At 51.1% G+C, this 14,821-nt stretch overlaps 1 protein-coding gene across 2 annotated transcripts in view; it reads right to left on the reverse strand.

The window, feature by feature from the left end:
• Positions 1-14,821, reverse strand: part of SHD (Src homology 2 domain containing transforming protein D) — a 36,397-nt gene that overhangs the window by 14,407 nt on the left and 7,169 nt on the right. For both annotated transcript variants that reach the window (XM_081177902.1, XM_081177903.1), the window contains exons 3-4: positions 6,311-6,440; positions 1,433-1,660 (exon numbers count right to left, since the gene is read on the reverse strand). In XM_081177902.1, the coding sequence (XP_081034028.1) occupies positions 1,433-1,660; positions 6,311-6,440 (358 nt within the window). The remainder of the gene's footprint in view (positions 1-1,432; positions 1,661-6,310; positions 6,441-14,821) is intronic.

The following is a 14,821-nucleotide window of genomic DNA, read 5'->3' on the forward strand; positions in this document are numbered from 1 at the left end:
TGTGGTCATTGATGGACCTGATAGGTATCTCAAGCCCTTTGCGCATGTTGCCCTGCAACCAGTCCATGCAGAATGTCGGCACCCTATAGATAGAAAGGAGCAAAGCAGGGATATTTGAGGGAGCAGGCGGGGCCCATGACTTACATCATAAGAACCTACACAACACAAAACACTGTTGCTGCATGTAGGTTTTCTTTTATTTGTTTTTTATCTTATATTTTGGAAATGTACATCCAGTTTTTTCCCTTTAAATTTTTTGGGGGCCCAAGAGAGCGGGGCGCTAAGCTAGAGCTTGTTTAGCGTGTATGTAAATCCAGCCCTGCTTCCACCCCTCTGGCTCCCCTTCTCTTAGGGAAACCTGCTGGAGGTGGATTGGGTCTGCTCAGCACTACTCTTGAGTCGGGCTCTCCAGGGACAGACCCAGAATTACAAAAGCCACCCTGGCTTCTGCTCTGATCCCAGCCTGTCCCTGCTTCCTGCTGCTGTTTGGGGAGGAGGATGAGCCAGCGCTTATCCCAAGTGACGGGGGGGGGACGGGGACTGTGAGGGAGCATCCTGTTGCCTCTCCACCCCCCCCCCCATGGGTGCCTGGCCAGCTTCCGCCTTTGGGCAGCTCGTAGGGGCTGCTGGAGAGTGGTGAGGAGGAGTAAAGGGGGAGCAGAACGGAATGCGAGGAACCTTGATTTTTTAATAATACAGTGGTACCTCTGAATGCTTTGACCAAACTGCGGGAGTCAGTGGGAGACAGGAGGGCCTGGCGTGCTCTGGTCCAGGGGGTCACAAAGAGCCGGACACGACTAAACGACTAAACAACAACACCACCACCTCTGGATGCAAAAGGGATCTGTTCCAGAGCCCCGTTCTCATCATGAGCAGAATGCAACCTGTGTCTACGCGTGTGTGGGCCACGATTCGTCACGTCTGCGCATGACGTCATTCTGAGCCGCACCTGCGCATGCGCGAGTGGCAAAACCCAGAAGTGACCTGTTCTGTTACTTCTGGGTCACTGCGGGAGGCAACCTGAAAAGATTTAACCTGAAGCGACTTTAACCCGAGGTATGACTTTAATAGTAATTTTATTATTTGTACCCCACCCATCTGACTGGGTTGCCCCAGCCACTCTGAGCCCCTCCGACATATATAAAACCATAATAAAGCGCCTAATCTTGCCTCTTTCTAAAATGTATTTATTGGGGTGCGTTTTTCTTTTTTAAAATCTATAAAGAATAAAAATAAAATCGGGACGAAGCACCGCCTCAGGACGGCGGAGGGTGTGTGCGCACTGTGTCCCGTTGGTGAAATGGCTCTCGCCATTCTTCTGGTAGGAAATGCTCTGCGGAGGAGGGAGATGAAAAGTGGGGGGGTCGAGGAGGGCTAGTTGTGTGTGGGGGGGGAATGCCCCTATTTCCACAGTTGGAGGGTGTGCTCTCACCTGCGAAGGCCCGCGAGATGTGGTTCTTCTTCCACTCCCATGGCTGGTCATACTCGTCGGCCGGCCTCTCGTCATCCTGGGGCAGCCGGCTCTCTCGGGGCTTGCTGGGGGGCCTGCCCTCCGGGTCAGACTCTGGCTCCTTCTCCTCATAGGGGGTGTCGTACAGCTGCAGCCCAATCCGGGATTTCTTCACCCTTTGCTCATCCCGGTCGCTTTTCCGCTGGAAATCTGGAAGCCGAGACACTCAGGATTCAACGAGAATGGAAACAGCCACAATAAAATGGCAGTCAGTCAAGTCCTGCTCAGAGCAGATCCGTTGAGATGCATGGTTGAACATGACTAATGTGGGTCCATTCCCTTCAGTGGGATTACTCTGAGTAGAACTTCGCTGCCTACAACCCAATAATAGCAAGACTGGGCAAAAGATTCCTGCATTGCTTCAGGGGTTGGACTAGATGACCCTCATGGTCCCTTCCAAATCTACAATTCTATATTTCCAACTGCATCATGCTCAGAGTAGACCCACTGAAATGAATGCACATGACCAACATGGGTTCACTGATTTTTGGTCAGGACGCACACAGCCCTAAAACTATTCCATGCAGCTACATGTCTTTTTGACCCCAGCTAAACAAGCCAATAATGTAATTTGAGGGAGGGGTGTTTCCCACCCTCCACCTATTCTCACCTCCCCCACCAGCCGTGTCCATCCTCACATGGCGGATGGACTCCTCTGCAAGAAGTTGCCAACTTTTTAAATTCCCTTTTCAAATACAGTGGTACCCCGCAAGACGAACGCCTCGCGTGACGAAAAACTCGCAAAACGAAAGGTTTTTCCGTTTTCGAGTTGCCTCGCAAGACCAATTTCCCTATGGGCTTGCTTCGCAAAACGAAGCTTGCCCCGGGGACAGCGGGTCTTCTCTTTTGAAGCAAGGGGCGGCCGGGAGATCGCTTCACCCCACCGCCCCTTGCTTCAAAAGAGGTCCGGGGGCAGCGGGAAGCGCTCCCGCTGCCCCCGGACCTCTTTTGAAGCAAGCGGCTGCGGGGAGAAGCGATCTCCCCGTGCTCCGAAGCCGGGCGGGGGGGTGGGAACACCTGCCCCAGCCACCCCGCTTCGGAACGCTGCTCCGAAGCAGGGGGGGGCGGGAGCACCTGCCCCAGCCGCCGGGCTTCGTAGCACTGCTGCGAAGCCGGGCGGGGGGTGGGAACACCTGCCCCAGCCACCCCGCTTCGGAACGCTGCTCCGAAGCGGGGTGGGGGGGCGGGAGCACCTGCCCCAGCCGCCCGGCTTCGTAGCGCTGCTGCGAAGCCGGGCGGGGGGTGGGAACACCTGCCCCAGCCACCCCGCTTCGGAACGCTGCTCCGAAGCGGGGTGGGGGGGCGGGAGCACCTGCCCCAGCCGCCCGGCTTCGTAGCGCTGCTGCGAAGCTGGGCGGGGGGTGGGAACACCTGCCCCAGCCACCCCGCTTCGGAACGCTGCTCCGAAGCGGGGGGGGGCGGGAGCACCTGCCCCAGCCGCCCGGCTTCGTAGCGCTGCTGCGAAGCCGGGCGGGCGGTGGGAACACCTGCCCCAGCCACCCCGCTTCGGAACGCTGCTCCGAAGCGGGGTGGGGGGGGCGGGAGCACCTGCCCCAGCCGCCCGGCTTCGTAGCGCTGCTGCGAAGCCGGGCGGGCGGTGGGAACACCTGCCCCAGCCACCCCGCTTCGGGACGCTGCTCCGAAGCGGGGTGGGGGGGCGGGAGCACCTGCCCCAGCCGCCCGGCTTCGTAGCGCTGCTGCGAAGCCGGGCGGGCGGTGGGAACACCTGCCCCAGCCACCCCGCTTCGGAACGCTGCTCCGAAGCGGGGTGGGGGGGCGGGAGCACCTGCCCCAGCCGCCCGGCTTCGTAGCGCTGCTGCGAAGCCAGGCGGGGGGTGGGAACACCTGCCCCAGCCACCCCGCTTCGGAACGCTGCTCCGAAGCGGGGGGGGGGGGCGGGAGCACCTGCCCCAGCCGCCGGGCTTTGTAGCGCTGCTGCGAAGCCGGGCGGGGGGGTGGGAACACCTTCTGAAGGCGGGCGGGGGGCGAAAGTCTTTGTCCCCCCCCTGCCTGCCTTCCCAGGGGCTTTTAAATCGCCCCGGACAGCGGAGAAGTCCTCCGCTGTCCGGGGCGATTTTAAAATGCCGCCCGCCAGCATTTTAAGATCGCCCGGACAGCGGAGAAGTCCTCCGCTGTCCCAAGGTTTTTTAAAATGCTGGGGGTGAGAAGAAAAGCCCTTGTCCCCCCCCCCCCAGCCTTCAGAAGAGGTCCGGGGACAGACTGTCCCCGGACCTGGTCTGAAGGTGGTTTCCCTAGGAACGCATTAATTGATTTTCAATGCATTCCTATGGGAAACCGTGCATCGCAAGACGAAAAAACCGCAAGACGAAGAGACTTGCGGAACGAATTAATTTCGTCTTGCGAGGCACCACTGTATGATAATGGTGATGATATTCCTCTTGCTCCTGAGCTTTCTGTCTCTGTAACCCCCTCACTATTTCAAGGATCTTTCTGTGCCAATGAGGACTAGGAACTTGCACAGAGTTGGCTGGGTGGCCAATGAAGGTCACATCCCCCACTCCTACACAAGAGCAGCAAGCACGTCAACCTGCTTAAGGCAGATCCTGTCCCAGCCTCATGCTTCCCAAACTAAGTACCATGAACCACGTCCTCCACGGCTGGCTATGGGTGGTCTTCTCCTTCTCGCATGAATAGCACAACCTTCTGCATGTCTGCTCAGGAACAACTAGGCGTCATAGACGGCCTGGATGCAGAGGAATGGCAGGAGGAACCAGCTGGGGACACCCCAAGGGAAGACGGCTCAGAGTCCGGGGAGTGGCGGTGGGACGACAGTGAGTGGTCAGAGGGAAAAGACTGGGAAGAGCAGGTGGCGGAAGCTGAAGAGGCAACAGGCCTTAGTGAGCGGGAAGAATCGGTGGCAGAGAGCAGTCCAGAATCAGAGGCAGAAGCTGAAGCAGGAGAGGCCAGGAGGCAGAGATGAGTCTGGCTGCTGAAGAAGCCAGGGGGTCTTCTGCTGTATCCAGCTCCCCTCCCCCCTCATCTCCCAGAGCATGAAGACATATGAAGAGGGCAGAACAATGAGAGACAAGATGACGGAGCCTTAGGCTGCTGGGGAAGGAGGAAACTTAAAGAGTGGTAGGGAGATGGGGGCAGCATGTCCTTGCTTCATTGGGGCAAGACCTACTGGGACTGAACTTAGGGTTGCCATATTTCAAAAAGTAAAAACCAGGGCACCCCAAAAGTTGCTGAGGGTTTTTTTGTTTTTGTTTTTACAAAAACACACAAAAAAACCATGATTTTTTAAATCTCAGTAAAGTCTGGGCATAGGGCAGCCCTACTGAACTGTTTTGTTTCTTTGAACGAAGAGTTAACTGTTGTTTTATTGCTGACCCGGGCCTGCCTCCGGCTCCTGGCACTAGGGCTGGCAGGTCAGGAGCAGCCTGGAAGCTAAAGCGAGACCTAGGGGCGGCCTGGGGTGGTGTAATGGGGCAGTCCCTGGTGACGCTTCCTCTGCCCTTCTTCTGCCTGGAGACAGAGGTTAATTGGGAGAGGGGAGGGCGGACACCCCCCACCCCGCACACTTTCCCCAGAAAGTCTAATTCAGAGCCTTTCCCAGACCCACGTGAGGCAGGCCCCACACCAGGTAAGTGTGCACTCTCATAACCTTCTTGTCAGGAGCAGGCCAGCAGTAAATCACACTGTGCAAGCTGGAGCTAACTCTCTATTAGCAGGATCTGCGCAGGAGTGTCAGCAGGTCTTGCCCCCATGAAGCAGTTGCAGAGACTGACAGCCCCCATTTCCCTGCAGCTGCTTAAGTCCCCCCCCCTCCAGGGCTTTCCCCAAGCTATTGAAAGTGGCCCCTGCATGCAGCCTGCCACTGCTCCCCCCTGTTTATGTCTCTCCCGGTTCTGGGAGTCGGTGGGGAGAGGAGCTTGTCCCAGCAGAATGGAGACTGGGCACCAGCCAGACTCACCTCTGCTACTTGGCCTCTCTCTGCCAAAGACTCTCTCTGCTGACTGAGCCGTGTTACCTCTTCAGTTTCTGACACTTCCTGGGGTTTTCTCCCTCTGACCACGTAGTGAGACCATTGATCCCCTGCTGGTGAGGCTCACTGACCTCCTGGAAAAGCAAAAAATTGACCTTTCCCTGTTAGGCAAAGATCAAAATATGATCGGGATTATTGCCAGATTCTGTGTACAGATCTGTAGGCGCAGACCATCCCCCGACCCAAACTAGTTCGTTAAAAAAATCCCCAAACTCGGTTCCATGGGTGACTCCGGGTCATCTCTCTGCGGTAGCTTATCTTAAAGTTTTAAGTGTCTATACACTTATCGCATTTATAAATTTCAAATTTATTGTTGTACATTGTTTTAAATGTTTGCTTTCCTTCTGGGATTGTTCCCCCAAGTGTGTTTTATAAGCTGGTCTCCGACCATAATAAATTTATCTATCTATCTATCTATCTGTCTGTCTGTCTGTCTATCTATCATCTATCTATCATCTATCTATCTATCTATCTATCTATCTATCCTCTTCCTCTGCACTCCCTCCCACCACAAAGCCCTTGAGATGGAGGGGAAGGGGGAGGACGGAGGACGGCAGGTGCCCCAGATAGTCTGCAGCCGGGCTGAAGCTTGCAAGCTCCTCGCACGACCACCATGCACATCACCATCATCTTAAAAGTCCTCTTGTCCACCTGGAAATTAAACGCTCCCTCTGCAAACCTGGAGACATCAGGTCAGCCCTGAAGCTCTGGCAACCCTGGGAATGACTCCCACTGGTTCCAATGGGGCTTCCCTCCGGGAAAGGGGCCCCAGCACTGAAGCTTAAATGACTCACCAACAACCACCTTCTGAGCATCGTAAGGTTCCATGTAGCCGTTGTTCTCAGACTCGGCCTCCTCCTCCTCCTCTTCTTTAGGCTCTCGGTGGGCGTCAAAGGGATCCGAGTATTCACTCTCTCCAGGGGCCTACGGAGAAGGAAACACGGATGGCACAAACCACCTGCTTTCTTAGACCAAAGGTTCCCAACCTTTCTTTCGTCTAGTAACCTCCTCACCAAAAAAAAAAGTTTGCAAATGTTTTTGAAATGCTGCTGACGTGGGAGGTGGCATAGGAGGCCACTTCACAGGCACTGGCCAATCAGTGCAATCCCCTCTTCAACCCAAGGGGCAACTTCTGGTGCGAGGGAAGGTCCAGGTGCAAAACGTGGGAGGAGGAACAAATGTAAATCTTGCTTTTGTACCATAGGCTGGTTTCTACACACACCTCAAGCTTGTTTTCCGCAGCTCCGGAGGGCCGGTCTCGAACCAACAGATTCAAATCACAAGAAAGGAATTTCTGACTAAACACCAGGAAGAGCCATTTGTCAGTGGAACGGACTCCCTCTCTCACAGCGGATGATCCTTCACTGGAGGCTTTTAAGCGGGGGGTGGGCAGGTATTCCTGCATTGCAGGGGGTTGGACTAGATGACCCTCAGGCCCCTTCCAACTCTACACTTCTATAAGTGTAAGTTTATAAAATTAGGCATGGCATGGGAAAAGTGGATAAATGAACGTTTCTATTTATTATTTACTGAATTTATATAGTGCCCAGGTCTCAGGGCGGTTCTGTGTCTCTCATAACACGAGAACTCCTGGACATCCAACAAAGCTGAAGGAAGGAAGATTCAGGACAGACAACAGGAAGAACTTCTTCACACAGCACCGTTAATCTATGGAACTCACTCCCACAGGAGACAGCGGTGGCCATGATCTTCGGTGCCTTTGAAAAAGAACTGGTCAAGAAGGTTAAATATCTAGGGGTTTACTTGACATCTAAAAATGTGAATCTGTATAAGGATAATTATGAAAAATGTTGGTCAGAGATTAAAAAAGATCTAGAAATATGGTCAAATTTGAAATTGTCAATGTTAGGCCGAATTGCAGTGATTAAAATGAATGTATTGCCTAGAATGTTATTCTTGTTTCAAACCTTGCAGATACTTGATAAGATGGAATGTTTCAAGAGGTGGCAGAAAGATATTTCGAAATTTGTCTGGCAGGGCAAAAAGCCCAGAATTAAATTCAAAATACTGACAGATGCCAAAGAAAGAGGGGGGTTTGCCCTGCCGGACTTAAAACTGTATTATGAGGCAGCAGCATTTTGCTGGCTGAAAGAATGGATGCTCCTCGAGAATACAGACATTTTAGATCTGGAAGGTTTCAATAATGCTTTTGGTTGGCATGCATATTTATGGTATGACAAAATCAAACTGAATAGTGCCTTCAAAAATCACATTGTTAGGAAAGCATTGTTTAATGTTTGGATAAGATATAAAGATCTGTTGGAAAACAAAACCCCTAGATGGGTGTCACCAGTGGAGGCCAAGGCAGTGAAGAAACTCAATATGGAGGTCGGATGGCCAAAGTATTGGGAAATTCTGGAACAGGATGGAGATAAGTTCAAATTACAAAGCCATGAGAAATTGAAACATAAAGTACAAAATTGGTTTCAATATCACCAAATAATGGAGTTTTTCAAACAGGACAGGAAAATTGGCTTCCAGGTGGAAAAATCAAAACTAGAAACTGAATTGCTAGAACCCAATACTAAGAATCTATCTAGAATGTTCAACTTGTTGCTGAAATGGAATACACAGGATGAAACAGTCAAATCGGTTATGATTAAGTGGGCACAAGATATTGGTCATAACATTATGTCTGCTGACTGGGAATGGTTATGGAACACCAGTATCAAATTTACGGCATGTAATGCCTTAAAGGAAAACATTATGAAAATGGTCTATAGGTGGTACATGACCCCAGTCAAGCTGGCAAAAATTTATCATCTGCCCGATAACAAATGTTGGAAATGTAAAGAGACTGAAGGTACCTTCTATCACCTTTGGTGGACGTGCTCGAAGATTAAGGCTTTCTGGGAAATGATCTATAATGAAATGAAAAAGGTACTTAAATGTACGTTTCCTAAAAAACCAGAGGCCTTTCTCTTTTTTTATGTATGCTACGACAGCAGCAAGAATACTCATCGCAAAGTATTGGAAGACACAAGATCTACCCACTCTGGAAGAATGGCAGATGAAAGTGATGGACTATATGACATTGGCTGAGATGACAGGCAGAATCCGCGACCAACGCAAAGAGACGGTGGAAGAAGAATGGCGAAAATTTAAAAGTTATCTTAAGGACTATCATAAACTTAATGAATGTTAAAGTGTTGTGGTTCCTAGAAACAAAGGGATACAGCGATATAAGACTAGAACATAGAGAGGATTAGGATGACAGAGATTGAAAGTAACAATTGGGAGTTGCTAAAAATTTTGGACATTGGGATGCAGAAAGGGGGGGTATGGGGAAGTCCTAGAAAAGAGGTTTAGGAAAATATGTTATGATATTATACGTGTATGTTTGTCTTTTTAAGTGTTTGTTTGTCTTCAAAAAAGTTTGTAAAACCAATAAAAATTTTATAAAAAAAAAATGAAAAAGAACTGGATAAATTCATGGCAGACAGGGCCGTCGGCAAGTGCTCTTGCACCCGGGTCCTGCTTGCGGGCTTCCCAAAGCCATCTAGTCGGCCACTGCAAGGACAGGATGCTGGCTAGATGGGCTCTTCCTGTGTTGGTGGCGAGTGGTTTGCCCTACAGCCACGCTTGTGGCAAACATGGCATTGGGCAGGATCTCCCCACAGTTACTGGGGACAGTGGCGGTTGTGCTCAGCTCCCGCTTGCGCATTGGTCACTGTGAGAACGGAATGCTGCCACCCAATGGGCCTAATCCAGCACGGCTCTTCTCATGCCCTTGAGTGCAGCCAGTTTGGCTTTATAGATGAATAATTTCTCCCCTGCTGGGATGAGTGGTTTTTGCAGATTCCAGCAACAGGGTTGCTCCTTCTCCTTCTCCTTCCCCCTGGAGGGCTCCCCTCCTCCCCCCCCTCCTGCAACGATGAGGCACTCTTCTCCTTTTGTCCTAATTGCTGTTGTCCCCACCACTGCATTAGATGCGCTCAAACAGCCCGCAGAGAGGTAATGTTTTGAGAAGCAGCAGGGAAGCAAATGAGACAGGCGTATGGAAATAAGCTCTCAGCCTCTCCTCAAAGCAATTACCCTGTTCCTACCCTTTCGTGCGTGCCAATTGAGTGGCGCAGAAAGGTGCTCGATTGACGGGAGAATGGTGGGGAGGGGAGAAGGGAAACATCCCCTCCATGCACGCCACAGAGCATGATGTGCAATGTTTGGACTGCAAAATGACAGGGGTTATCCTTTGCCACTCGCTTCTCCCTGTGAGAGCCCCGGAGCAAACATAGGAACATTAGATCTGCCTGATACTGAGTCAGACCATTGGTCCGTCTTGCTCAGTCTCGTCTACGCTCACCGGCAGCGACTCTCCAGGGATTCAGGCAGGGACATTCCCCGTTTGGAGATGGGGGGGGGGGGTTGATGCATGGGGGTTGATGGGGGGGAATGTGTGCAAAACACATGCTGTGCCACTGAGCTTTGGCATTTCCCAAAGCGATATTCAAGGGGCAAGACACGTTTGGCAGGCAGGCAGGCAGGCAGGCAGGCAGGCAAGGTGTTCAAAGATTTGGTCCCCCACTGACCTTAAGGAGATTTGCCAGGAATCGTCATCATCCGATGATTGTTAAATGATTTAGTCATTGTTTAGGTCACCATGGCATAAATAAAACAATATTCTGAAGGAGACCTTTAGTTTTAGACAATGCACACCCGAGTCACAACAGACAGCATCTGGGAAGAGGACTTCCATCCCATGGGAGTGGGAAAGTGTGACGTGTGCCTTCTAAAAGAACCTAAGAATAGCGTTTCCATTTCAGAAGCATACCAGAATCTGAGATTTCAGGGCCCAAACCTGAGTCTGGTGATGTCACATGGGGAACGAATGCACACCCATAATGCTCTCTTCCTTTTGAGCCCAGCCCAGGTATTTTTTCTTCCTCTCTGTGCCCTCCAACCACTAAGCCTTGGAGACGGAGGTTAATTGGGAGAGGAGAGGAGCAGGGAGGGGGAGGGTGTTGGTATTAAAGGGTTAAGAAGCTCTAATCAAGACGCTCTAGTCACTGAGCAGCTGGAGGTCGTTAGGCTTCCAGGAATGTGAGTTTGTATAAATAGTCAACTCACTCCTGTGTTTGCCCCTTTCCCCTTCCCTTTTCTTTTGGAGTGTGTTTGCTGAAATGTGTGATTCTTCACCAGGGTTTTTTGTTTTGTGTAAATAAACCTTTTATTTGAGTTGCAAACCGCTTGCTCCAAGATTCCTTTATTGAAAAGATGCTGACTCTCCAGCCCTTCTTGAGCCGCTGTGCGAAATGCTCTGCTGTAATGGGACATTGTGGCATCGGAAGCGCACTGGACATTTGATAAGCATTAAACTAATTAAAGTTTAATGGGACAGAGGGGACGCCCCGAGGGTCTATGAAATAAGCTGCAGCATCATGCACAGTCTTCTTGATACCTTTTTAAAAAAGCATTCTCATCCACCTGGAAATTCAGGCCCTGCACCTGCCACTTGGAGTGGGCCTGTCAACCTGGAGACTTCTGTCCATCCCTGGAGGTCTAGTAACCCTACCTAGGGAGATAAGAGGAGCCTGTCTAGGGCAGCACCTCATTTCTGCCAGTGGCCTTTGAGAAACTCATAAGCAAAGCAGGAGTGTCAAGTAAGGACACAGAAAGACAAGAGCCTGCCGGGTTAGGGCAATGCCCATCTGGTCCAGCTGCCTGTTCTCACAGGGGCAGCCAGAGTCCTCCTGCACGACCGAAGCGTGAGAGCAGCGCTCTCCCCTCCTGCAGTTGCCAGCCACTGGGATTCAGAAGCGTTGCTGCTTCTGACTGCGGAGGGAGAGCTCAGTCACTATGGCCAGTAGCTGCTGGTCCCCTTCTCCCACCCCCAGCCCCTCCCACTCATGGTCTCCATCCACTGGTCTTCAGAGATGTATGTGGCCTCTGACACTAGAGGGAAGAAGAAGAAGAAGAAGAGTTTGGATTTGATATCCCGCTTTATCACTGCCTGAAGGAGTCTCAAAGCGGCTCACAACCTCCTTTCCCTTCCTCCCCCACAACAAACACTCTGTGGGGTGAGTGGGGCTGAGAGACTTCAAAGAAGTGTGACTGGCCCAAGGTCACCCAGCAGCTGCATGTGGAGGAGCGGAGACGCAAACCCGGTTCCCCAGATTACGAGACTACCGCTCTTAACCACTACATCACACTGGTAAAAAGGTAAAGGTAAAAGACTCCTGGACAGTTATGGGGTTGCGGCGCTCATCTCGCTTCAGGCCAAGGGAGCTGCCATTTGTCCACAGACAGCTTTCTGGGTCATGTGGCCAGCATGACCAAAACCGCTTCTGGCACACGGAGGACCGTGACGAGTGCCAGAGAGCATGGAAACACCGTTTACCTTCCCACCGTAGTGGTACCTATTTATCTCCTTGCACTGGCGTGCTTTTAAACTGCTATGTTGGCAGGAGCTGGGGCAGAGCAAGGAGAGCTCACCCCATCGCAAGGATTCGAACCGCCCACCTTCCGATCAGCAAGCCCATGAGCCTCAGTGGTTTAGACCACAGCGTCATCCGTGTCCTGGCACTAGAGGTACTACATGTCCATCACTAGCTTTCTCCTCCAAGAATTTGTCTTAAGCCCTTTTCAAAGCCATGCAGGCTGGTGGCCGTATATCTTGTGGAAGAGAATTCTACCGTCTGTCTGTGTCTGTGCCCTGAAACTTCACTGCATGACCTCACTGGGTGCTAGTAGGATAAGAGAGAGAGAGAAATGCCTCTTTATTCACCTTCATGATGCCCTGAATGATTTTACCTGCCTCTTTCTGCCCCTCCTTCCTCACCTCTTTTCCAAACCGAAAAGGCCCCCGTGTTGCCCCCTCTTCTCACTGGGGAGTCACTCCCCCCCCCCCAAATCATTCTGGCCGCCCTTTTCAGCTCTTTTTTGAGGAGCAAATGCCAGAACTGAAGACACAGTATTCCAAATGCAGCAGCGCCACAGATTTGTATTAAGGGAATTACGATATTGGCAGTTTTATTTTCGATCCCTTTCCTAAGGAGCGAGGCATCCGACATCCCTGGATTTGTAAGGACTTAACCTTCCTGTCTCTGCTGTAGACTTTGCTCCCTCCTTTCCCCCAAAATGTATTGGGCTCTTTTATTTTATTTTTCTTACTGTCCACATTTCATCTTATATAATGTTTGCTTTTGGGGCTGCCGGATTATGTGAACTGCCTTTGTGTTAAAATTATTTACAAATAGAAAAAACAATAAAAAGAAGTTTTAGGAAACAAACACTGCTGCCAGGTTCATTGGAGCGCCTTTTAAAACTGATCAATAGATTTTGAACCAGTTAAATTAATCAGCTAAACGCTGCAGTCCTAATTTCCTTGCTACGCCACAGCTTCTAAAATAGGAGCTGCCATTTCCATAGGGAGAAGAGTAGATCACAGCCCAAAGGTGCTAGATTGATTTTCTTCCTTAGAGGACTGGAAAAGTGAGGTCTTGTGGCACTTACCCAACTTCCTGTCTCTGGGGGGAAGAAACGGGTTCAGCAGGCTATTGTCTTGTTTCCCAAAACCTGCACAACCCGTTTCCCCCAAAGAATACTGGAACTGGTTTGTCAAGGGTGCTGGGAACCGCAGCTCTTGGAGGGGTAAACTACAGTTCCCAGGATCCACATGTGGTGTGGATGCAGACCAGGTATGGAGACTCTCCAGATGTTGGCGGACTGAGCCCCAATTCCCATCAGCCCCAACACACCTGGAAGGAAGAAGTCTGACATCTGGAAGGCCACAAGTTTCCCCATCCCTGCTCTAGAGTAAGAATTCGCAGAATACTCCATGCCTCTTTAGAAAAGGTGAAAGGCTGCGTGGACAGAGAAGGCCTTGCAAACTCACGCCTCTCTCTTTTGGACCATGTTGCAGATTTCCTTTCCTCAGTGACCCCTCAAATCACCAGGTCAGGAGCATCCAGGACCCTGAGATTTCAGGGCCAAAACCTGGGACTCTGGGGAGACTGCTGGTGGCGTCATGGGGGAAGGTCCACACACACTTTGCAAGCCTCTCCTCCTCTGGAGCCCAGCCCAGTTCTTTTCCTGTGCTCACTCCCACTACTAAGCTCCAGAGATGGAGGCTCATTATGACTCCTCCTACCCCCATGAGAGAGTTTCCCCCACGAGAGAGCTTTCCAAACTTTTCATGTTGGTGACACACTTTTGAGATGTGCATCATTTCACGACACAGTAATTCAGTTTTACTAGCAAACTGGAGGTTAAACCAACCCCTTTCTAGCCCCAGGAGGAGTGCAGGGAGCGTTTGTGCAACACACCTAACACACTGCAGCCAACACACTAAGGTGTTGTGACACACAGTTTGGAAAGCTCAGGTCTATGCAATAATTTGCAGCCAGTTCCTATTGGGCTGAAGCTTGCAAACGGCACATACATCCTTCTTGATGATGATAACAATGATAATCTCACCCATGTGGAGATTCAGACCACCACCACCACTATCTGGAGGGGGCCAGGCAAAACTGGAGCCTCCAGGTCAGTCCTGAAGGTCTAGCTGCCCCTCTCCCCACCCCAGCTCACGATGTGCTTGCCTGCCTTTGCTAACAATAATGGGTTCAATGCCATTTATACGCATTATCACCAACGAAGGAACTGTTGTGAGTGAAGGGCCCAAGGCCCCCACTGACATTTTAATTAAAAGTGGGGGGCAGGGCCAGTAATGTTCCTTGCAAGTTAAGAAGGCCGGTGTTTGAGAAGGTGATCAAAGCGGGCGCTAATCCTGGCCCAACTGCGGTGGCTGCCAATTAGTTTCCGGGCCCAATTTGAAGTGCTGGTTTGAATCTCAAGGACCACATCTCCTGATATGAACTGACCCTGCCATCATCCTCCGAGGCCCTTTTCCATGTGCCTCCTCCACAAATTGTCTGGAGAGAACAGGGCCTTTTCCACAATGGCTCCCCATTTGTGGAATGATCTCCCCAAGGAGGTTCGCCTTTGGCTGATTGACAACAGATGCCCTTTTGAATGTGATGTGGAAGGGGGAATTATTGGTTTGTTTTGGTTCATATTTTCCTTATATACTTTGTGTTTTTCATATTGTAATTTTATGTTGTGGACAACCCTGAGATCTGCAGGTACACTGGACACTCGGGTTGAGAACGTAATCCGTGTGGGAGGCACGTTTGCAACCCGCAGCGCCACGTCTGCGCACCCAAGGGTCGTGATTCAGCGCTTCTGTGCATAGCGCGATTTAGTACTTCTGTGCATGCGTGAGCACCAAAACCTGGAAGTAACCTGTTCTGGTAGTTCCAGGTTCAGCGCGGTGCGCAACCCGAAAA

The sequence above is a fragment of the Podarcis bocagei genome (genome assembly GCF_964188305.1).
Source record: "Podarcis bocagei genome assembly, chromosome: 18".
NCBI lineage: Eukaryota > Metazoa > Chordata > Lepidosauria > Squamata > Lacertidae > Podarcis > Podarcis bocagei.